The 25611-nt window shown below is 27.9% G+C and overlaps 2 protein-coding genes across 3 annotated transcripts in view; one reads left to right on the plus strand and one right to left on the minus strand.

Annotated features, from left to right (window-relative positions):
* Brf (Brf RNA polymerase III subunit) overlaps window positions 1-25611 on the plus strand; it is a 73433-nt gene that overhangs the window by 28317 nt on the left and 19505 nt on the right. The gene's annotated exons all lie outside the window — the stretch shown is intronic.
* On the minus strand, window positions 1817-24157 carry Lute (BTB/POZ domain containing protein 3 lute). The gene is made up of 7 exons (XM_083092350.1): window positions 23919-24157; window positions 17824-18111; window positions 17600-17747; window positions 17115-17331; window positions 9750-9936; window positions 9206-9384; window positions 1817-8630 (listed from the first exon to the last, which is right to left on the minus strand). The coding sequence occupies exons 1-7, from the start codon at window positions 24016-24018 to the stop codon at window positions 8166-8168; spliced, it is 1584 nt and encodes a 527-aa protein (XP_082948476.1). The 5' UTR covers window positions 24019-24157; the 3' UTR covers window positions 1817-8165.

Raw genomic sequence — 25611 nt, forward strand, 5'->3', positions numbered from 1 at the left:
AATCAAAAGAGAACGCCACCAAATTCAAAACATATATTATTTAGGAATATATCCCTTGTAATATATGTCAAAAGGAAATAATTCATGCTGTCTAAGAATGTGTAAACATTTACGGCATTGGTTTAGAAAATATAACAAATTACAAAATTTGATATAACAGAGTTTGTTTAATAATCTATTATGCAATATAATATACTTTTAACACTTTTTAAATTAAATAATACACATCTTAATAAATATTCATAATCACACTTCACCGATTTTTTCGTTGCTTAGATATATTGGAAGATTATTTTGAATAACTCCTCACAAAAATCAAGTGAGGAATGGCATTGATTTAGAAGATATAACAAATTAAAATTTTATATAACAAAGTAAAGTTTAATAATCTATCTCATACAGATCTGCAAAATTATACTTTTACTTATACTTTTTTTCTGCGATCTGGAAAAGAATAATAATTCCTTGTAGTTTTTGTCCACTGAATCCAAATCCGCAAGCAATAATGTTCTATCACATCAAGTTTACGAGAAAAATGTGATTGAAATCGAAAACCCCGAAAAACGCATTTTTGATCATTTTTGAAAATTCACAGTTGATGAACCCGATGTCCGAAGACTTTTAAAATGGCTCAAATTAAAACTTGAACTTCATACTTTAATATGAAAATGTCAAATCTTTTATCACAGGCACAATGTATTATAGCATATCATGTAGACCATTTAGCTATAGAACAGCCTGCTCATATTCAATGTAAAGGCGCGTCCAGATTTGTGTCGTATCACCGTATCGTATCATGATCGCGTATCATGATCAGCCAAGTGTGGACGGGGCACTGTATCGTGTCTGCGTATCGTATCTGCGTATCAAGGTGATACGCAGATACGATACGACCATGATCCACTTCGGAGTCGGTATTTCGCCGAAACATGAAAGAAATGATACGTGATACGGATACAGTCAGTGTGAACGCTAACTGTACAGAGAGAGACATTGTCTCCACAGCAAGCAACGTGGAATTAACGGTACGGACGTGCTAGGTGGAAAACTAAAATAAAGATACAGATACGGGATACGGATACGGATTGAAAACAAGGCCATGGCGTATCATCATAATCAGCATATCCGTATCATGATAAGAGGCGATCATGATACGATACGGTGATACGACACAAGTCTGGACGCGGCTTTAACTAAAGTGTACAATGTGGAAGCGACCTACATTACACTCTTCTTTTTTGTTTTTTTACTTTTTATCTTTTTTTATTCTTTTTTATATATTTTTATCCTTTTTAAATGTTTTATTATGTTTTTTATACATTTTATATTTTTTCCTTTTTATATTTACTTCTTTTTTTCTATTTCTATATATAACTTGAAATATCGAGATGAAAGTTTTTAAACTAATAAATAGTATATAAAATTCATTCGCACATGAATTCGAAACTATTATTATTATGCTTATTACGCGACTTTATCCTGCGAGTAGGCATCAAAGCAAAGCAATCTGATGTTCCATAATATTTGCGGTAAAATATTTGACATTTTCATATTAAAGTATAATGATCAAGCTTCAATTTAAGCTGTTTTAAAAATCTTTCGGACATCAGGTTCATCAGCTATGAATTTTCAAAAATAGTCAAAAATGCATTTTTTGGGGGTTTCAATTCAATTTTTTTCGTAAACTTGACATTGATAAGACATTTTTGCTTGCAGATTCGGATTCAGAGCACAAAAAATTATAAGAAACTATTTTCTTTTTCCAGACCGCAATATCATGTAGATCTGTGTTATTTTTCGGACTTGGAAAAGTCTATTTATGATTTTCACACGCAGATGAAGAAGTTTTGGTGAATGTTTACTTTAGGTTACACAGCTCAAAAAATTTTTATTTTCACATATGTTGAGGATACATTCCTAAGTAATACATCGTTTGAATTTTGTGGCGGTCTCTTTTCGTTTCTGAGATATGCACTTTTGAAGTTTCATACTTTTGTGTCATGTTTTCGTTATATCCTATTTATGTGTTTCAAGCCAGGTATTCAGACACAGGTTAGGTAAGGTTATATCTCCCGAAAGTGGAGCCCCCCGTGGGGGGGGGGGGGGGCGGAACACACGGTATCCACGCATGTACTTTGCAAGACAAAGCAAAGTTTACAAATACATATATTCTAGATTTCAAGATTTCTAGCGAAACTAAACAATAATTCTATAGCTTAGCGACAACGGGCAAACATAAACAAAAAAATATAAACACACAAGTAAAATATAATATGAAACCGTTGATGAGCAAATGTAAACAAAAAATGTAAACACATAAATAGGATATAACGAAAAGATGACAAAAGTATGAAACTTCACAAGTGCATATCTCAGAAACGAAAAGAGACCGCCACAAAATTCAAACGGTGTATTACTTAGGAATGTATCCTCTACAATATATGTGAAAATAAAAATTTTTCGAGCTGGCAACCTAAAGTAAACATTTACCAAAGTTTTATCCCTCCCCGTGCACCTTCATTCCAAAAAAATTCTAATCTAACTTAACGCTTCTCTAAGAAATGAATTATTCAAAATATATAATTCTTAAATTAGAGAAAAGAGATTAGAGATTAGAGAAAATTATGAGTTGGGTTGATTTTTTAGGTTAAAATTTTTTGGAAAGTAAGAGTTTTTGAATATATAGAAAGGAACGGAGTTCATGCATTTGATAAATAATAATACTAATATTAATAATTTGTAAGAAAAATACTTTAAAAATATTTATTTTTCATTTTAGAAATATTTATTTATCTGAAATGAGAAGAAATAAGGTAAAATAATAAGCTACTTGTATATTTTGTTTGTCACATATTGAAAACTGTTTATGCACTATGAGAAAGTAATACTAATTATTAATAGAATATCCACACGATCACGTAACTACTCTTTATATAATATAAACAAAAACTTTTTCTAGTTCAAAAATAATAAATAGATTAATACACAAACTTCAATGTTCCTAATATCAATTTATCAAATTTAAGGAAAAGCATTGAGACCAAGGGAAATCAGGATATCATCAAGGTCAGGACAAGGTCACCTTGAATTTTTTTAATGAAACCCAATATTTTTTATTGCATATTATTATAGCTTATCTCAAGAGCTTTTCAAAACACTATAATTAAGTTAGTTTTCATTAAGCACTTTCCGAGTTATGAGGCTTGAAATAATTTCTTAATTTTACATAAACTATATAATATCTCCTACAATATTTATTTTTTGATTATCTTACCTCAATACTTTTATACTCAAAATAATGAGAGGAATCAATTGGTATAAAATAGTTATTTTTAACAAAAAAATATGTAACTGTCAATTGCAAATTATATATTATTGCACAAGAAATCTAAAAGTTTTACTTGCAATTATATCACATTATTGCCACTATACAATGCACAATATTTAAAATTATTAAAAATTGAAAATAATTTCAAGAAAAGAAATAAAGACCTGTGTTAAGCATATGTTTATACAGGGTGTCCATCGTATCATCTGTCAAAAAAAAAACCACAAGTAGATTTCGTTAACCCATACTAAAAAGTCCTATACCATTTTTGAAACAACGATGTAAAATTTCGAGATATTAATTAAAAAAGATCGGCCAATTTGCGTGAGCAAAAGCGCGTGGCGAGGAAAGCCGTCTCACTATAACCTGATACTAGGCACGTGGACATATATGATGACGCAGTTGAACTTAACGATATATTTAAAATGCAACTGTATAGCAATTTTGCTCATAATTAAAATATCCTATTACTCTCTTCGAAAAAATTTTCGTTTAATTTCATGTTGAATATTGTCAAAATTAAGTTTTACTATATAATAAATTTTAGTACTAAATATAGATCATAAACTTATACAGTGTTCCATTTATTTTGCATCTCAAATAACTTTTATTTTTGGATTCATATTAAAAAATGTTTTAAAGAAAAGTTGTTTGATTTCAAGAAAAAGATAGAAATATTTTAATCTTAGATATAGGGATCAAGATCATGTAAAAATTAACTTGATTTTTTGAATCGAAGTACCCTAATTTTTTTATATTAAACGATTCTTCGCATTATTTGACGTAAAAAATTATAAAAGTAGGGTGACTAAAAATTAAATAGTTTATAAGTCATTCCATATTTTAATTTGAAATAATTTTACATAAATTATGAAATATCTCTAAAATATTTTTAAAATATTTTTCGATTATGTTACTTCAATATTTTTGTAAAATAATGAGAATAAAATAATGAAAAGAATCAATTGGTAAAGAAGTATGAAGAAGTATAAACGAGCAACTACATATTTTTTCTTAAAAACAACTACGTATTTTTTTTACACAAATTGATTTTTCTCATTATTTTATAAAAATATTTAGATAAGATAACCGAAACATGAATATTTTACGAAACATTTCACAGTTTATGCAAAATTATTAAATTAAGGTATAAAATATCTCGTAAACGTAAACTATTCAATTTCTGGCTATTTTACCTTTTTAATTTTTTACACTGAATATTGTGAGAAATCGATTTATGTAAAACAATTAGGATTTCATTTAAAAAGTAAGATTAACTTTTACATGACTTTGGCATCTACATTTAAGATTAAATCAATCTTTATTTTTTCTCCCTTTGTAACAAACAATTTTTATATATTTAAAACATTTTTTAATATGAAAAAAACAGATATTTGGAGTGCCTTCAGATAAATGCAATATCCTGTATAAAATTGCGCACTTTTATGCAATAGCTGACAAGATTGAAGGACAGAGATATGTGTAGTTAGATACTTCATGTATCACATAATATTTTAAAAAGATATGATGTAGGAAAAATAGAAAATGAGAATATGAAGCAACTATTTCATACTCTGCAACTTCTTTTGTAATTATACATAAAAAGGAGCCACTCTTTCACAAGTGTATCATTGATATGTTGTCAAGATCATATCTCTGATTAACATTCTGAAGGTTTTAGCTGGCGGTCATTGTTTATTCAAAAATTATAAATAAATAAAGTTTGAGAAGTATACCATGTAATTTTCGTCAATCCAACCGAATTCATATAAAGATTCGATAATTAGGTATAACAAAATTCCCACTCTTATACAAATGTTTATCGGTTATCATACTCGGTCTGGCTATAAAGTTTTAGGACTATCTCTATCAAAAATAAAATAGTCGTTATATCTTCAACATCATCACCTATCATTTACTTTTCAATATATATCTCTTCTAATTCTACACAGAACTTGGCGCGTTTCTCCAACTCGTGTAAGGTGTTCTGAAAATCCGGAACTGGGACGCTTTAATAGTCTTGTAACGTTGCTTTGAATCTGTTTCACATCATCAAATCGGCTTCTTTGGACTTTAGTTTAAGTTTGGAGGAAAGAAAATAGTCAGCCGGGACCAAATTTAGAGAATAGGAAGGGATGATAAAGCACAATTGTTTTTAGATGCTAAAAAGTGATTGCAACCCGAATGCATCCGTTATGCATGCCGAAGCGTTAGAATGGATCAAAAATCATTCATAATCACCATTCCTTTTCATCTCAAGTCTCACGCGGCTGATTCTTGCAAGCAACTTTTTGCCGATCTTGTAAAATTCAATTAATTATTGTCCCTAGTGGAACAAATTCTTTCTTAATCATGCCCCTCACATCAAAGAAAGCAATGAATATTGTTTTCATTCTCGACTTTTAGAATCGACATATTTTCGCTCTTAGTGAATTTTTTCCAATCTATCTGCACTTTCTTATTATTTCATTTGTTTCTATAGTAATTTTACCCAATTTTATACAAAACTTGATCGCATACTCGATCGCATTACTCGATAAACGCTTCCATAACGAGACAAAACAAACACATCACACAAAACGGTTCGAATATAAACTGCACTCAACTAATATTGATAAAACTTAATTAGAGGTATAGTTAAACATTAATGCAAGAGATTTCAAGTTGGGAAAGATAAGTGACTGTTTGGGCACGTTTTAGAAAACTAGTCCTAAAACTTTATAGCCAGACCGTGTTTTAGCTGGCGGTGGTTCTTTATTCAAAAATTATTAACAAATAAAGGTGAAAATTATTAGTTAAGGCGGTGAAGAACTGTACAGAATCTTTTTCAAACTTATATTAAAAGATGGGTCTTAATGAGAGGAATCGAGGCATATTACTTCTTAATTCCTATTTCAAACAGAGTTATAGGTGAAAAACTAAAGTCACTTGAAACGCGTTTTGTTTCATCGATCTCGATAAGTAGACCTACGAACTGTTACTCTATGTGGAACTATAGGGAAATATGACATATTAAACTCAAATTCTTTACATTTGTTAACATTTATCCACCCCATTTGTAATAATGTCTCCTATTGCATCCACGCATGCACTATGCAAACGAAGCAAAGTTCATTCTACATCTAATCTTAATTCTCACTAAGAATGAACTTTGTTTCGTTTTGCAACATTATAATAAATTATTTTCTCATTAAATACTTTTCGAGTTATAAGGCTTGAAATAATTTCTTAATTTTACATAAACCACAAAATATCTAGTAAAATATTCATTTTTCGATTATTTTACCTTAATATTTTTATGTACAAAATAATGAGAGAAATAAATTATAAGTATAAAGAAAAAACATAGTTATTTTTAAGAAAAAATATATAATTGTTAATTGCAAATTACATATTTTTTCTTAGAAACAATTATGACATTATTCACGTCATTCAATTAAAGATAAGAAGTATATTATTCACATATACTATATGTCTCTCTCTCTCTCTCTCCCCTCCTCCCTCTCTCTTTCTAGAATGCTATTTAACAATATTCATAGTTAGTTGCATAGATACAGTATTAATAATTTTCTTGTAAAATTTTTATATCTTTTATACCTTTAATTTCTTCATAATATCTCTTATATTAAGGAAAGAAGAGATAGGAAAGAGAGAGAAGGAGAGAGAGAGGGAGAGAGAGAGAGATACTAATTTTATAAATACTTAGTTTTTGCGATATAAAACATTTCTTTTTTTTACATTATATTATTATTCCAGATATTTACACTTTTTAAGCAATCATTTTTTTACCCAAAAAGGCAATTTGGCAAAACATCAATTTTGTGATGCAAATCAAATAAAAATATGTAATCAAGCATATAAAATACGTATAAAAAATAACAACTTTTCTAAAATTGTTTACATAAATTTACGAACAAGATAATAGGACATTTCGAAAATTTTTTTAAAATTATAATTAAATGTTTATATACAATTTAATATTTATACAATTAAATATTTATATACAATCAAACGTTTATACAATACAAATAATGATGTCAGTGACAAATTTTAAACATCAAATATATAAATTTTTTAAAAATTTGTAAAAAAATTTTAACTAGCGCGAATCTAATTTTAAATGTTATTTTTATTTTTTTCAGATTGCATAATACTATACATAATAGACTTTTGTTTTCTATGAAAATATAATATCTGAATAAGTCACGTTTAGACAGTAATATATTGAATATGCATTAAAATTTGTTACCATCCTTTATATTGAAACAACTTTTAGCATTATACTTTGATCATATTTTTTTAAGCAATTAATAATAATAAAATAATAAGATTTGTGACGTATTCTAAATTATATAAAGATCAGTGAATATAATCTTATTAAATTAATAAATTACAAGGATATATAAAATGTCAAACTTGAGATTATTTCTACATTAAAAATAATTTTGTTCATTAATATAATAATTGCATAATTTTACGCTGACATTTTTAATTAATTATATCTACAATAGATAAAGGAAATAGCTTTTTGTGTGTATTGAATTAATTTAACATTAATAGTTGCATTCCTGAAAATATTATACACAATCTTGTTCTATTTTTTATTTTCGAGTATAGGCTTTCAAAATTTTATAAAAGTGTTTTTTTGGGGGATAATTTAAATCAAATATTTCAATTTGTGAAATTTGAATATTCAGTTCATATAGAGAATATACTTATATAGAATACACGTTCTCTCCCATGTTTTAAAATTTGGCAGATCTGCAACGAATAATCTGAATATTTTTTGTTGCAAGCTATTAATTAATTACACCATATGTTCCATTGTACTTTTCTGTCAGTCATCGGATGGTGGCCCATAAAAAATTAATTCGGGAATTTGTCCACCTTGTACACCGGTACCGTTAGTGCTTTCGGAGCTACATTGAAACTGAAAGTTTACACTGCCGATCGTCGCTTCTGACATACCTTCTTGACCGAAAAAACTCAATTCTCCACCGTCCAATATTGCACTTGCCGTATACGAACATTCTGGTTCTATTTGTATCGGATTCTCAAAATACACATGAAACGTATTGCTCGAACCGTCAGAAAAAAATTTAGTATTGTTTTCTGCCAAAACATTCCCGAGCCTTTTCAACTCTATTTTAACATTGTAATCTGCAGCACCAGATGAACTTCCATATAAACCAAATCCCACCACAAATATTCTTTTATCAACGCTAAATTGAATCGAGTCGCAACGACCTCTGTATCGCCATTGATTTGATCTATATGCACAGGATTGAAATCTATGGCAAACCTGTGAATAACAGATATCCTTATTTAATCAAAATTATAACTAAAATAATATAGGATTATTGATTATTGTTAATTATATTAATAATACAATATATATAAATTTGCTTGACATGGTGGTTATTTATCAAAGATAAAAAAGTACTTTCTGTGAATAGGATATGTTTTTATATTTAAAGGACATTGAATTTCTCATCTTTCTAAGCTTCAAGCAAGCAAATTTATTATTTATTGTTACGTTTATCTGAAAGGTACATCCAGTCGTAAGAATCTACAAAAACTGCTTGATAATGACTCACATCGCTTTAATTCAGTTTCTTGATGAGTCATCAATATAATTTATGAAAATTTTTGAAAGATAATAGATTCATGTGTGTACACATACATACACATTAATATGACATTAGTAATTTTTCATTAGATGTCTTATTTACAGAACTTATTACACTATCGATACTATTTAAAGTTTTATAATTTTTTCTCAATATTGAAATGACATAATACAAATGCGACCGAAAAAGAATACGAAATTTTCTATTACATTTTTCTATATAATATATTTACTTAGACTTTACTTACTTGAGTTTTTAATCCTTGACGTGATTTGATAGGAAAACAAAGTTGTGGCTTGTTACTAGCTGTGAAATGCAAAAACAAATCAATTGTTTCTTGATGCGTTAGAATTCCTATCTGTGCGGCATTGTTTGCGAACTCTTCTAGATTCATAGCAGGAAGTCTAATTAAATACAAGGCAGACCCTAAAAAAATATAGATATACACAGATACACTAGAGAGCTTATTTTAAATTGTATAATTCTAATACTTCTAATATTGTATATTTAATTTGTATATTTTTAATATTTCTGAAATTATTTATTTTTGAAAAAAATAATTTGCCAATAAAAGTTGTAAAAGAGACATCTTGTAGTCAATATAAAAAACGTTTTAGAAGTCTGAAGATTATTTCTATTGCACTTAAACTATGTTCATCACTCACACAAATATCTCCTTTATAACTTTTATTTACAAACTGTTTTTTCAAAAATGAACATATATGAACATAGTGTGTGCGTGTGCGCGCATGTATATGTGTGTGCGTGCACGTAAAGCATTCTTTTCTTACCTAATAATTTTCTTTGATTGACTGGAGTAGGCTCAAGATCTTGCCGTATACATTCCGCAGAAGCCCATCGTAATGCAGCATTCCATATATGAATTTCTTTGCAATTTAGTGTCTCTCGAGATAAGACAGATTCGAGTGTATGAATATCAATGTCCATAAATCCGTCGGATCTTAGTGCCATTTCTGCCTGTCATACAACAATTTTTACTTAATGTTTAGACTCAATTTTATATATTGCTACTAATTTTATTTTTTCGATTATTTTTATTTGCACTTTTGTAATCTAAAATTTATTTAAAAATATAATTTATAAAATATAATTTATATAAATTTTCTTTAATAAAAATTATATATAATTATATGTTTTTTTACACGTTCAAATAAAATTTTACAACTATATAATAATTATATCTTTTAATAATTAATAAGCGTTAATTTGTTTTTACTTTAATTAATATGATATTTTTACAATGTGCATTAGAATTGATTTAATGTTATGAGTAAAATATTTCTGTATGAATATTAAAACATATTTCTGTTTGTTTATTTATATTAGTTTTAATTTATATTATACTTACAATAATGTTGCTTAATATATAAATATTAATATATAATATAAATATTAATATAAATCGTATCATATTTACATTATGAATAAATGTTGAGATATTATATGTGTAGCATTTATTTTATAGAAATAATGATGATAAATCTAATTTGTAAAATAGTAATTATCAAAATTTGATACATAAAAATGGAGAAAAACAAGATATACATTACTTCTACAATTTTATATTTATGTATTAGAGAGAATCTCATATATTGCTACAAGACTGATTTAGTATAGTTATACATAATATTTCAACTATTTATTTTCAAAAAGCTATTTTATTGAAATTATCTCTCTTATTTCATTATTACACTTAATGTAATGTTTTATATGAAAAATCCGTTTAATAAAAATGATAATAAATAATATACAGGGTGAGCCATTTTAATTAACGCACGCAATTATTTCGGAAACAAAGCATTTTAGAGAAAAATGTTTCAGACAAAAGTTTTATGGTTTCGAGGGGGCCATAAGATGGTATCATTGGTTTGACCTTGAAGAGTTATTTGAAGATCACATGAAGGTCACCTTCAATTTCTTAAATGGAACCTACTATTTGTCATTGCATATTCTTGTAGCTTATCTCGAGAGCTTTCCAAAACACTATAATTAAGTACCTTTTCGTTAAGTACTTTTTGAGTTATGAGGCTTGAAATAATTTCTTAATTTTACATAAACCGTAAAATATCTTGTAAAATATTCATTTTTCGATTATCTTATCTTAATACTTTTATGTACAAAATAATGAGAGGAATCAATTGGTGTAAAGAAAACATACAGTTGTTTTTAAGAAAAAATATGGAATTGTTAATTGCAAATTACATATTTTTTCTTTACACCTATGTGAGAAACAACTATGTGTTTTCTTTACACCAATTGATTCCTCTCATTATTTTGTACATAAAAGTATTAAGATAAGATAATCGAAAAATGAATATTTTACAAGATATTTTACGGTTTATGTAAAATTAAGAAATTATTTCAAGCCTCATAACTCAAAAAGTACTTAACGAAAAGGTACTTAATTATAGTGTTTTGGAAAGCTCTCGAGATAAGCTACAAGAATATGCAATGACAAATAGTAGGTTCCATTTAAGAAATTGAAGGTGACCTTCATGTGACCTTCAAATAACTCTTCAAGGTCAAACCAATGATACCATCTTATGGCCCCCTCGAAACCATAAAACTTTTGTCTGAAACATTTTTCTCTAAAATGCTTTGTTTCCGAAATAATTGCGTGCGTTAATTAAAATGGCTCACCCTGTATATAATTATATAATTTTTTTTATATAATTGTATTACATTAGCGTATAAATTTATAATATTGATAAAGTTCATAAGTAAATAAAACGTATGGCGCGTTTAATATTAACACAATTGCCTGAATAATATTGTAATAACAATTTCTTTAATTTCATATGTTTACATATATTATATTCCTAAAAAGTATTTATTGGAAAGAGTTTAAAATATATAGAAAGGGGATGTTCTACATATCATACTTTTTATTTACTTTACCTAATCGAACATAAATATATCAAATTTATCTTGAATAAATCAATAAGTCAAAATTATCTTGAAAAATATATTATTTCTGTGACATTCTATATACAGATGCATGCGCACACACACATAAATATGCATGCGTGCGTGCGTGAGTATGTGTATATGTGCGTGTGTAATCTAAATTATAATAGATATTAATACGAATGTTTTTAAATAATCACATAAAATTAAAAACGGTAAATAAGAACCGATGCAGAATTTAGAGTATAAACTTTATTTTAAAATAAAAAATTACGCGCAGCAGGAGTGAGACACCTATACGAGAATCGACTAGTTGAGAATATCTTATTATCTGAATAACCATTCAATATATATAAATCGAATTCTTACTAGGTTTAATTGACAGCTTGAATTTAAAATATATAAAGAAAATGTTATTTTTACTATACATATTCTTCAAACGGAAATATCGTAATGAAAGTCAAAATGTGAAAATTTTTGTTTAAAGAAATCTGTTAAGAATTCATTCCTTATTTAAAAAATGTACAAATCCACCCACCGAAAAATATATCTAATAGATATCTATCGAACATCTATATATCTACACAATGTCTACTATGGATAATTAATAGATATCTAGATGTATAAAATATCTATATCCCCAAATTAGCGGGGATATCTACTGGATGTGTATATATTATCTATATATCCATGATATCCCATGGATATCCTATATCCTATTTATGAAATCTCGTATGGCGAACATTTGGATCCAGTATACAAATTATGTTCTGTATGGGCAGTGCTTAATACAAGATTGCGCTAGCGTTCAATAGTCAAACATTTCTTGTTTTTCTTTCTCTTACTCGCTCAATCGCTATGTCTTATTTTTTCTCGCTCTTTTCCAATTTCTCTCTCTTTCTCTTTCACTCTCTTTTGTTTTCTCTTGTTCTTTGTCAATTATCATTACATCAGCCATACTGACTGTATTATCTAAAAATGCATACAAATTTGTTGTATATTCTTATATCATTTTATTACGTAGTAAACACTGTATATTAATAAACACTGTTATATTATAAAAGCAATATGTGGAATGTTACAAGTAATATACATAAGTATTACCATTAAATTTTAATTGCAATTTCCCATTCAAAATTATAACATGTAATATTACTGACAGAAAATAGATATACTTTGGATCTATGTAAGACCTTTATAGGCTTTATATTTCATGATGACAAACTGAATATGAGTTAGTCTGGTTTATAACAAGTGTATAAACACATATATAACAATATTATTATGCAATTCTGTTATATTATTATTGTAATGTTTCAAAAAATAATATATATAATTTTATATCATGAGTTTTGCGTTATATTATTTATTAATTTCACTTTACTGTAACAAACAGTATTTACTGGTATATTATCATCGTATAAATATGGGACATGTTATAAATTGTATATCAAAAATGAGAAATATATTGCGTATTTCTTCTTTGATTGTATATCCGCAATTTAATATATAATTTAAAATACATTTCACATTTATACGATAATGATACAGTGAGATGATATAAGAATACACACAACAAAAAAAAGTCTGTACATATCATATCAAATAATATTATACATATATACTATGTGATATTAAGATCTCAATTGGTCGGCTCGCGTATAGATTTGATAACTACAAAAAATATGTTATGTAATAAAATATTTATATAATAAATTATTTTATATAATAAAAATATTATATATACAGGGTGATTCTGAACAAACGTTTGTCTTTAAAATATCAAATTCTTGAATGAATTCTAAGACGATTTTGCAAGAGGAAAAATCGTCTTAGAATTCATTCAAGAATTTGATATTTTAAAGACAAACGTTTGTTCAGAATCACCCTGTATATATAATATTTTTATTATATAAAATAATTTATTATATAAATATTTTATTACATAACATATTTTTCACCTTGTATATATATATATATATATATATATATATATATATATATATATATATACAGGGTGGCCCACGTAAAGTGTTACAAATTTATATCTCGGAAACGAAGCAATTTAGAGAAAAATGTTTCAGACAAAAGTTGTATGGTTTCGAGGGGGACATAAGATGGTGCCATTAGTTTGACCTTGAAGAGTCACCTGAAGGTCACGTGAAGGTCACCTCCAACTTTTTAAATGGGACACCCTATATGCTTTTGCATATTCTTGTAGCTCATCTCGAGAGCTTTCCAAAATACTATAATTAAGTTAGTTTTTATTAAGTACTTTCCAAGTTATGAGGCTTGAAATCATTTCTTAATTTTACATAAACCATAAAATATCTAGTAAAATATTCATTTTTCGATTATCTTACATTAATACTTTTATGTATAAAATAATTGTTTTGAAAAAAAAAAATAACAATTGTTTCGAAAAAAAAATGTAATTGTTAATTGCAAATTACATTTTTTCTTTTGTTTCGAAGAAAAAATATGTAATTTGCAATTAACAATTATATATTTTTTCTTAAAAATAACTGTGTTTTCTTTACACCAATTGATTCCTCTCATTATTTTGTACATAAAAGTATTAAAGTAAGATAATCGAAAAATGAATATTTTACAAGATATTTTACAGTTTATGTAAAATTAAGAAATGATTTCAAGCCTCATAACTCGGAAAGTACTTGATGAAAACTAACTTAATTATAGTGTTTTGGAAAGCTCTCGAGATGAGCTACAAGAATATGCAAAAGCGTATAAGGTGTCCCATTTAAAAAGTTGGAGGTGACCTTCACGTGACCTTCAAATGACTCTCCAAGGTCAAATCATTGCCACCATCTGATGGCCCCCTTCAAGCCATACAACTTTCGTTTGAAACATTTTTTTTATTTAACGCACCGTTTCAGAGATATTTGAGCGTATTATTTAAAATGGGACACTGTATATATACGGGATGTCTGTGCAATCTCTTAGGAAAAAAAAACATAAATACATAGATCTCGTTAAATCGGACTAAAAAGTCATATACCATTTTGAAATGCACCACGTAAAATTCGAGATATTAATTAAAAAGGATCGACCAATGTGCTAGAAGCCACATCCAAAATATCTCGAATGCCGCGCAAACCGGGGACATAACAATATATATATGTATATATATATCTTACTAAAAGTAAGGTAAATAACACACGTCTTTCTTCAATCATTATTTTAAATATGCAATTAAAAAATTACATTGTTTTAATATACTGGGTGTTAAAAAAGTCTGGACACGGTCGAATATCTCGATAAGGAAGAGTTTTACTAGAAAGTGTTTCAGACAAAAGTTGTATGGCTTCGAGGGGGACATAACATGGTACCATTGGTTTGACCTTGAAGATTTATTTGAAGATTACATGAAGGTCACCTTCAATTTCTTAAATGGAACCCTCTATTTTTTATTGCATATTCTTGTAGCTTATCTCGAGGGCTTTCCAAAACACTATAATAAAATATTTTTCCCTCAAGTACTTTTTGAGTTATAAGGCTTGAAATCATTTCTTAATTTTACATAAACCGTAAAATATCTTGTAAAATATTCATTTTTCGATTATCTTACCTTCATACTTTTATGTACAAAATAATGAGAGGAATCAATTGGTGTAAAGAAAACACATAATTGTTTCAAAGAAAAAATATGTAATTTGCAATTAACAATTCCATATTTTTTCTTAAAAACAACTGTATGTTTTCTTTACACCAATTGATTCCTCTCATTATTTTGTACATAAAAGTATGAAAGTAAGATAATCGAAAAATGAATATTTTACTAGATATTTTACAGTTTATGTAAAATTAAGAAATTATTTCAAGCCTCATAACTCGGAAAGTACTTAACGAAAACTAACTTAATTATAGTGTTTTGGAAAGCTCTCGAGATGAGCTATAAGAATATGTAAAAGCATATTGGGTGTCCCATTTAAAAAGTTGGACGTGACCTTCACGTGACATTCAGGTGACTCTTCAAGGTCAAACTAATGGCACCATGTTATGTCCCCCTCGAAGCCATACAACTTTTGTCTGAAACACTTTCTAGTAAAACTCTTCCTTATCGAGATATTCGACCGTGTCCAGACTTTTAACACCCAGTATATACAGGGTGTCAAGCAATTTTTGACCTTCACGAAGTAAGAAGGTAGATTGGCTCAAATTAAGAAGGAAGGTACTATACTATTTTGCGATATTCGCAATAATTAACGAAAAATTAATTAAAGAAGATCGGCCAATGCGCGTGGCTAGAAGCACACGACGGCGAAGGCGGTGTGACTGTAACATAATGGCGGTGCGCGGCGAAGCAGTGATTGGGGAGGAGAGGAGCGATGAGTGTGTAAGCGCGGTTCCTCCCCTCCCCAATCACCGCTTCGCCGCGCGCCGCCATTATGTTACAGTCAGACCGCCTTCGCCATCGTGTGCTTCGAGCCACGCACATTGGTCGATCTTCTTTAATTAATTTTTCGTTAATTATTGCGAATATCGCAAAATAGTATAGTAGCTTCCTTCTTAATTTGAGCCAATCTACCTTCACACTTCGGGACTGTCAAAATTTCCCTGCCACCCTGTATATGTGTGTGTATATATATATATATATATATATATATATATATATATATATATATATGTCTAATCGAAACAATATTTTTTTAGAAATTGTCTATGATCATATAAGCAATTAAAAGCAATTCAATATGTATAAAAATCTATTGGTTTTTATCCGTTTTCGCTTAGCTGATTATTTGATTAGGATTTGTTGCTATCCTAAGGACATCGTTGCGATTAATTTTACCATATTCATATTCATCTATCAAATTATCCTGATATGTGATATTTTGCGTGACCTCAACATGATCTAATTTATTATCCGAAAAGTAAGGCTCACTTCGTGTTCGGGAAAGCGAGAACGATAAATGCTCATCTGCGAGGATGTTTTTACAACAGTCATTTTCCGAGAGACTCAAGTAATGTGGCACTATTGATAATCTGCCCTTGAGACGTTCACAATTGTTGTCACTCAATCCATTGTTGCCATATTGATTATTTTGATATAAAAAATTATCAAATTTACTATTGTAAGCATAAGAATGTAAACTTGAAGCGCGATTGATTGAGTCGCTGGAGGGACTCGAATCATCTTCGAGCATCTCGTCCAAATTCTTGTCATTCAAAGCAATGACTTTTAGTGGCCTTTGGATTTGACTTACTTGTGCATCGATCACCTCCCAACAACGTTGCATAAGATTAGGTTCTTCAAACAATCGAGATTGACTCAGAAGTAAACATGCGTTCTTTGCCGTCAAACTCGTTTCCAAATAATTGACGCATGCTCGTGCTAAGTGTGGAACTATGTATTTTTTTGCAACGTACAATGTGGCCAGAACTGTGTCCGCTTCTAGTTGTACCTCGTCACAGTACATATACCTTGAAAAAAGTTTATTATAATAATATGAATATATGTATATATTTTTTTCTTCTAATCAAAATGATAGATTTTTTCTTTAATTTAGTTTTTTTAATGACAAATAATACAGCATATAATGTAAACTAGAGCAAAAGTCAAAATTTCTAAAATTTAAGAATTTATAATATATAAACGTATTTTATATTATTTATTTATATTTTCAATAACTTCTGATATTATATTTTTTCTGATTGGTACTTCTTCAAGTTATTCTGATCTTATGCTTACTTTAATAGCGCAAGAAAGGCAGCTGGTTCAACATCAGGAACTTCAATGTCTCTTTTATTTTCTGGTAATCCTCCATAGAACATGGCATAAAATACAGAACTACCAGTAGCAAGAACATATTTATGTGCTGGTATTGTTTGTGTATGACCTGTGATATTATGATAATTATGACATTAACATTTTGTTCCACGAGTGATAGTAAAAAAAAAAGAATAGATAAGTACCTGGGCTGCCAACAATAAATATGATATCGGCCATGAGATGATTATTAAACATGGCCGCATTCCGTTCCCGAACTGTAGGTTTTGTTGCTTGCCAATTGGGATCCTGAGTGCAATCTCCGGGCGATGGTAAATTTAATTGCGTTATGGGTGATGATAAGCAAGACAAAGGCGATGCAGGAGCACTCAATGGCTGATTTATTGCATTGGTTCCTTCGCGTTGTAATACGATAGATGAAGAAAGTGGGCTAACTGACGGTGGTGAATCTGATGTATTGCTTGGAGATTCCACTAAAATAAAAGAAAAATTTGTGTTATATTAAATATATATATGATGTGCATATATACATACACTTGTGTGTGTGTATTTTATAATGTGCGAAATATACTAAAGGTTTTATATTAAATAATATATTAGAATATAAAAAACTTGAAAACGTTATAAATAATTTTTTATTCTTTCATTATATCTATATCAATATTTAATAGCTTTCTTTGATATAATGAGTTATTTACAGAGATGGAGAAGTTACTTTTTGAAAACAATTAATTACCGTTTCTTGTTATCGAGTTAAAAAAGTAACTAGTTACCGTTATTAGTTACTGATTTTTAAAAATAGCTAGTTACAATTATTGTTACTTAAAAATTAACGATTCATTCCTTTTATCGTTACTTTTAATGCTAGAACGAGATAAGATTAATTAAGAAGTTTATTTTTGTAATGTTTTTTTTATTAAATTATTAATAAAAACAATAAATGTTTTATTTTAAATTTGTGAAACCATAAAAAATTTAAGCAGACAGGTATTAAAACGCTCAAAATAAAAAAATTTCGGTTTTTGTTAAATTTATAAATACAGCTAAAATTATATTTTTTTTGTACAATTTTGTTCAATTTTATGTTTAAAAATTTTAATATGATAATTTTAAACTTAGAATTGTTCTTAAAATATATGACAATTATTTGGATTAAGATATAGAATTATTTGAATCACAGGTTTTATGCTATAGAAGTGATTAATGACATCATTGGCTAATCACATCCATTCTTTAGAAGAATAAAATAATTGTAATTAGCTTATGATGTCATTAATCGCCCTCACAGCGATAAATTTATATCATCCGAGTTCAGTATGCGAATATTGATCGATGATTGAAAAGTGAATATATGAAAATACCAGAGATGTGCATTATTTAAAATACAATATATACATTTAAAACGGAAATATAAAATGCAAAATATCTATTTTGTATTTTGCACTTAAAATATATATTTTCATAAGCTATTTTATATTTCCATTTAAATAGTTATTATTACCTATTTTTTATTCCAAATGCATTTTTGTTGCAAATTGTAAAAATTAATAAAGATATCCAGGAAAATTAATTAAGATATACAGAAAAATCTTCCACTTCTCCAAGCCCAACAAGATGAAATTTTTATTTTGACTCAGTGAACAATCTTTTAACTGTGAAGGAACATTTGAATAAAGCACTAAAAAGTTTATTTCCGCTTTTTGAAGAAACAGATTTGCAATTTTTGAGCGAATATGTCAAATGTCGAAAAAAAAGCTGAAGCCATATAAAATTTACAGAGAGAAAGAATACATACTATGGAATACTGTTGCCTGAATTCATGAGAATCATCGAAATTCTTTCGTCTTTGAAAATGGAATATCTTAAATATTGCGGATATTTAATTGAGATAATAGAGAAAAACTTAAAACAGCGGTTTAAGCAATTTTTACTTTTTGAATCAATAGCGAATGATGTCAGTTTTGATATCAGTGGCTCATCCTTTCTTTAGAATGAACTGAGTACCGAAAGACAAAAAAGAATATGTAAAAACATTATTCTTAAAATTGTAAAACATTATTCTTGGAAATAAAGAAATTGAAGCAGAAAATAATCAAAAAAATAGCAATACGGAAAAGGAAAGAAATGAATCATATTTTATGTTCCACGATGATTCATCAGATTCATCATCTACAAGCGAGACAACAGGAAACTCTTCAATATTTATAAGATGGAGATGCATTACTTTCATGTTCAATGTTAAAATATTATCCAATAGTCAAAAAAATATTTCTCAAATTCAATACATGCCTCTCGAGTTCAGCGCTTTTTTTCGTATGGTGGTTTAATGAAACCTTACAGAAAGAAAATGGGAAATTCCCTTTTTGAAAAACTTGTTCTATTAAAAGCATCACGTTCTATTTTTGAAGAGCATAGTATACAGTAAAAATGTTAACTTAAAAGAATAATTGATTGAAAACGACAAATATATATATATTCTTGTAATTCCAAGTTTATGTAAAAATTAAGAATAAAAAATAATAATAATAATAAAAAGTATATAAATAAAAAAATAAAATTTAATATAAATGAATCTATAAAATTAAAAAAGAATCTTTAAAAATTAAAAAAAAAACATTTTAAGAAACCATTTCAAAAATATCTATTTTGCATTTCCTATTTCAAATGAGTGTCTAAATTTATTTTGCATTTTTAAAATCGAAAGTTCCAACTATTTTGCATTTTCTATTTCAAATAAGTTTGGGTACCCATTCGTTGCCACGAATTCTGTCGCTCGTTGATCAAATAGGCATATAGACACGTCCGACCTCCTCCCACATACATCCCTATCTTTTCTGGAAAGATTGGCGCAACTTTCTATCAATAATTACCGCTTTATTAAGCATTATAGAAAAAAAATTCAGGACTTTTCGACTCGATTTTTAATCAGGTATAACGCTATTTGCTCCGTGGGCGCTTTTTCAGTTACACCCTGTATATATATATATATATATATATATATATATATATATATATATATATATATATATGTATATACAAAATTACTCGGGAAGATCTCCTCTATAACATATTTAAAAATAAAGCAAATCCGAGAGGGGGCCCCTTTTATGCATAAATACCTGTACTTTTTTATTTATTTATTTCTTGATAGAACATTTTAAAACATCTTGATATATGATATCAAGTTAATCAAAATCGCCTATGAAGAAAAAATAATTTATTTTAACGAAAAAGTTAAGCACTTTTTTAGCTTATTGCTTCCAATACGTAGTGCTTTTACAGGTGTTCAAAATCATGATCTTGAGCATCGATACATGCCCTAAAACAATTATTTGTAAAAAATACTGCATTTTGAATTTTATTTACATCTATTTTATTTATATCTGTAGAATACATGCTCTTCTAATATGCTCTTTCATATTTTTCTTAGATATTGATATCGTATAGTTGTTTTAATTTGCTCCACAAATCGATGCTTAAAATTATCATTTTAATCACCTCTAGTAACATTATGTATTTGAAACAATAAGATAAGGGAGTACATGATCTCTTGGTTAAAATAAATTTTTTTTTTCGTTGACTTTGATTAACCTTGTATCATATATCATTGTACACATCACAAAATATTCTGTTAAGAGATAAATGAAAAAATATATCATTCCATTTAAAAAAATGATAATCTTGAAATGTTCTTGTCCTTCTAACGTTCAATCGAAGTCATATCATTTTCGAATGTCCCCCTTGAAACAAAACAAGTTTTGTCTGAAACATTATTTTCTCTTATTAAATATTAAGAAGTTATTTAGGTGGCTTGTTTTAAATACCCCTATCCTGTATATATATATGTATATATACAGGATAGGTGTACTTAAAACATGTCACCTAAATAACTTCTTAATATTACTTAATATTAATTTATATAGATATCATATACATGTTTTATATATATATATATATATATATATATATATATATATATATATATATATATATATATATGTATGTATATATATACAGGATGAGTGATAAAAAGTTCATTATATTCTTCTCGAAAATGGTTAGAAATAGGGGAAGATATTTATTATCAAAATTGTAAGAATAAATAAAGATACATATTATGACGATCTTGAATAAAAAACTTTGAGTATCCTTGGTTTTCATACTATCATAATTATATTTTTTTAAATAGGAAAGAATATTTTGGGGATAGGAAGGAATATATTAGGTTACTCCATTCGATAATACTCAGTAAGCTTTTGGAGTATTTTTTTGAGAAATCAATTGTTATCGAGATATTTATAAAATTAAAAGTCAGACTGAAAATTTGAATCTGGAATAATGCAAGGTTATTTTTATCTATCCATTTGTCTGGAAACATCGAGTTTCTGTCTTGTAGTTATTTGAAAATTAGCGCATTCTAATATTTATATTTGGACTATAATTGTTCAATAAACAAATACGCAATTCAATGGAAAAAATTTTGTACATTCTAATGAAGAAACTTTTGATAATAACTTACAGTGAGTGCAGATAAAATGCTACTCAAGCAGCTAACTTATACTGCATTTATATGCTACGCTTTCCAAACCATCCAAAGTCATTTCGTAAAATTGTATTAGTTTTCAAATAATTACAAAGTAAGAGCTCAATGTTTCTAAATGATAAAGATAGACGTGCATTATCTCTGTGAGATCATTCAGATTCAAATTTTCATTCTAATTTGATTCATTTTAATTTTGTAAATATTTTGGCAAAACGGTTAACTTTTTGAAAAAAAACTGATACAAAAATTATTAAGCTCACTGAGTATTATCGATGAAATGACTTAAAAAAAAGTATAAGCTTCCTATTTAAAAAAAAAATTATTATAATTTATTAATAACGTGGAAACCAAGAATATTCATGATTACTTAAGGTCACCATAGTATGTGTTCTTATTTATTTTACAATTTTAATAATGGATTTTTTTCCTTATCTCTAAACGAAAAAAATTTGGTGAACTTTTTATTAGATTCCCCCTGTGTATGTGTGTGTGTGTGTATGTGTATAGAATATAACTAAAAAAACATATACAGAGTACATCATTAGATACAGGACAATCCAAATTGAAAAATACTGAGACACTTTTTGATTTAAACTTTTCTTTCGTTTTTATACGATGTTAAAGTTAGTTAATCAGTGCTTATCTATAACAAAAGCAGGGAAGGTAGGACAGGAAATCGGAGAGTAGCGGGGCAATCGGGCTATAAACAGACTATAGACAGGCGTTAATTAGCTAATTTTAACATTGTATAAAAACGAAAAGAAAGCGCAGGTCAAAAAATGGACTTTTTGATTTGGATTGTTATCTTGTATCTGATCAGTGTGCTCCGTATGTGTGTGTTTTTCAGTTACATTCCGTTTAATGTTTTCAGTAAAGAGCAATTTCTCGTATGTAGAACAAATAAAAATAATCCCATGAAAATTTTTATAAAATTTTTCTATAACATCTCTACCGAAATATTTGGTAAAATAAAATTTGAGAAGCATTTTTTAAAAATAATTTTTATATCATTCTGTAGATTTTTATAATTTATAATAATTACTCTTAATAAAAGTCATTAAAATATATAGCGTGATAGATTTCTTGATACTACATCGGAAAACCAGACTGTAAGTTTTCTAATTTACAAAATTTTGAAGGTAGGATCCTTTAAATTTTTAAATACGTTTTTAGATTGTTTTTCTATATCATTTTCTAAAAAAGGGATACTGCTGTTTCATTTCATCTAGTTGTTTTTGAAAAAAATCACATTTTGATCGAATAGAAAGTAAACGATGATGATAATAAAATGATGATAACAAGAGGAGTTATAAAAATAAATTTTATAAGAACTTATAGAATTATTTTTATTTACTCTGCATGCATACGAGCAATTGCCCATCTTGACTGAAACATCTATGTATGTTTGCACGTGTGTGTCAAATTTAAATAACAATATATATAAGAACTACCTGAAACATCTGTGTATGTTTGCATGTGTGTGTCAAATTTAAATAACAATATATATAAGAACTACCATATATTCTACATACATACAAATAGAAATTTTTGCGCGTTTCGAAGATCGGTAAACTCTAAAGATTCACACTCACGAAATCAGGTGCATTATACAAATAACAAATTTGCTTATTCGCATAAGTGACATACGAATAGAGCTCTTTCATTTTATCTCTCCCCCCCTTCTCTCTCTCTCTCTCTCTCTTTCTTTCTCCCTCTTCCTCTCTCTCTCTTTCTCACCGTTCATCCAGGCATTAGTCTGTTTGACTGTGACATTGTCTTGAAAGCGCTTCATCGGCTTGGTAGAAATCTTCGAGTAGAGATTCGACATTGCCATCATCAACAACCTGTTTGATGTTAATTTTTCGTCACGTCGTAATCCACCCTCGACGCGTACGATACACACAAAACGAGTCCGAGAGTTATCGACTACACAGCCGCCATTTCTTGCACACAGGCGTTGTTAGAGAGGCGCTGCCACCGCCAGCGCTGCCGCTTGTCGGTCGATAGACATTGAACGACAAAGAGAAGGATGGCACAGATGGTACGGATAACTATTTGTGTCATTTTAGGATAAAGAAAATAAAATACCGTGATGTCATAAGCATAAATAATCAAAATAAATAATTCTATCGTTCTTCTTTATTTTTTCTTTTCAAATTTCTCTATTTTCTATTGTACCTTCATCAGCAAAATATTTTGAGCACAGATATTTTATTCTTGCTATACTTACATGTATGTATTTTCAAAGGGACAGATTATTGTCTATTATCGAGGAGAAACATGAAGTGGAATTATTTGTTGGAATAATTGTGAACCATTCTAATTCACAAATTACGGCCAAAATATAAATAGAATCTTATTATAATTGTAATATTCATAATTAATAAAAATGCGTACGAATATGCTAAGAATGATTTTTTGAGGAAAAAAATCAATATAAAATAAAAATAAATTGACATTTAAAAAGCTAAAGAGCTAATCGTAGGTTAAAATACACTAAATATGGTCTATATTTTATTTATTATAATATTTCAAAATCAAATTATAAAATCTGCTTTTTTAAATGTATTTTTTATTTATAAGTTAATATGTTAAGGAATATGTTAAGAAGAAGTTTTACGAGGACAATATAACTTCCAAAACAAATATATATAAAAATATGGATATCATTGAACCTGCACAATAATATAATAATAATATGTGACAATGGCAATATTTCTCTAATATCGCAAAATTCTCGTTAAATTTTTTTTGGTCATTTATTAATAATTATATTTTTTGTTATTAATGACGTATATTATACGTTGAAACTATAGATTTTTACATATTACACGTAGACTGTTAACATTGACAGGTAGTTATTTATAATTAGGCAAAATATATAGGTTGGATTAATATACTAATTTATATTTTAATAGAAAGTTACATTTCTCACACTTTGACGGTCATTAAAATATAAGCTATTTTCATGTATAGATAAATATTAATTAATATTCTAGATATTTTGCCCATTAGCGCAGTAATTATATTGTGGCGTTTCGATATTCACCGCCATTATTGAAAATCTATAGTTTACGTAACGTACACAGCCTGTGCCACCAGTGATTGTGCCCAATTGTAAATATCTACCTTAACTTCACAGATAACATCGCTGTTAGCGATCTAGTATAATCATCGACATATAGAGTGCGTTCCGTTTCATGCATGATGTGCATAGAAGCATGAAAGTTCGTTCGGTTTCTCTTCATGTGCATGCTGCATGCATGATCAAACCTATTCTCAACTATATTGCTCCCCTCTTCCGGTGCATAAGATCGCATGGAGTACCTCATTTCGCGAGGTAAATTACTGCGGTTTCATGCATTTGATAAATATTAGCGCAAAATTTAATTTAATAAATTAAAGTTATAATAACTTAATGCAAAAATGC

The sequence above is a fragment of the Camponotus vicinus genome, unplaced genomic scaffold (genome assembly GCF_025532165.1).
Source record: "Camponotus vicinus isolate PSW18456_S1 unplaced genomic scaffold, iyCamVici1.0 SCAF_2, whole genome shotgun sequence".
Taxonomy (NCBI): domain Eukaryota; kingdom Metazoa; phylum Arthropoda; class Insecta; order Hymenoptera; family Formicidae; genus Camponotus; species Camponotus vicinus.

Coding starts and splice junctions, on each gene's coding strand:
- Lute (XM_083092350.1), bottom strand. CDS start 24,018: ATGATGGCAATGTCGAATCTCTACTCGAAGATTTCTACCAAGCCGATG. Junction 17,332..17,599: donor GCCTTTCTTGCGCTATTAAA/GTAAGCATAAGA, acceptor ACTTTTTTCAAG/GTATATGTACTGTGACGAGG. Junction 9,937..17,114: donor GGGAGGTGATCGATGCACAA/GTAAGTCAAATC, acceptor GTTGTATGACAG/GCAGAAATGGCACTAAGATC.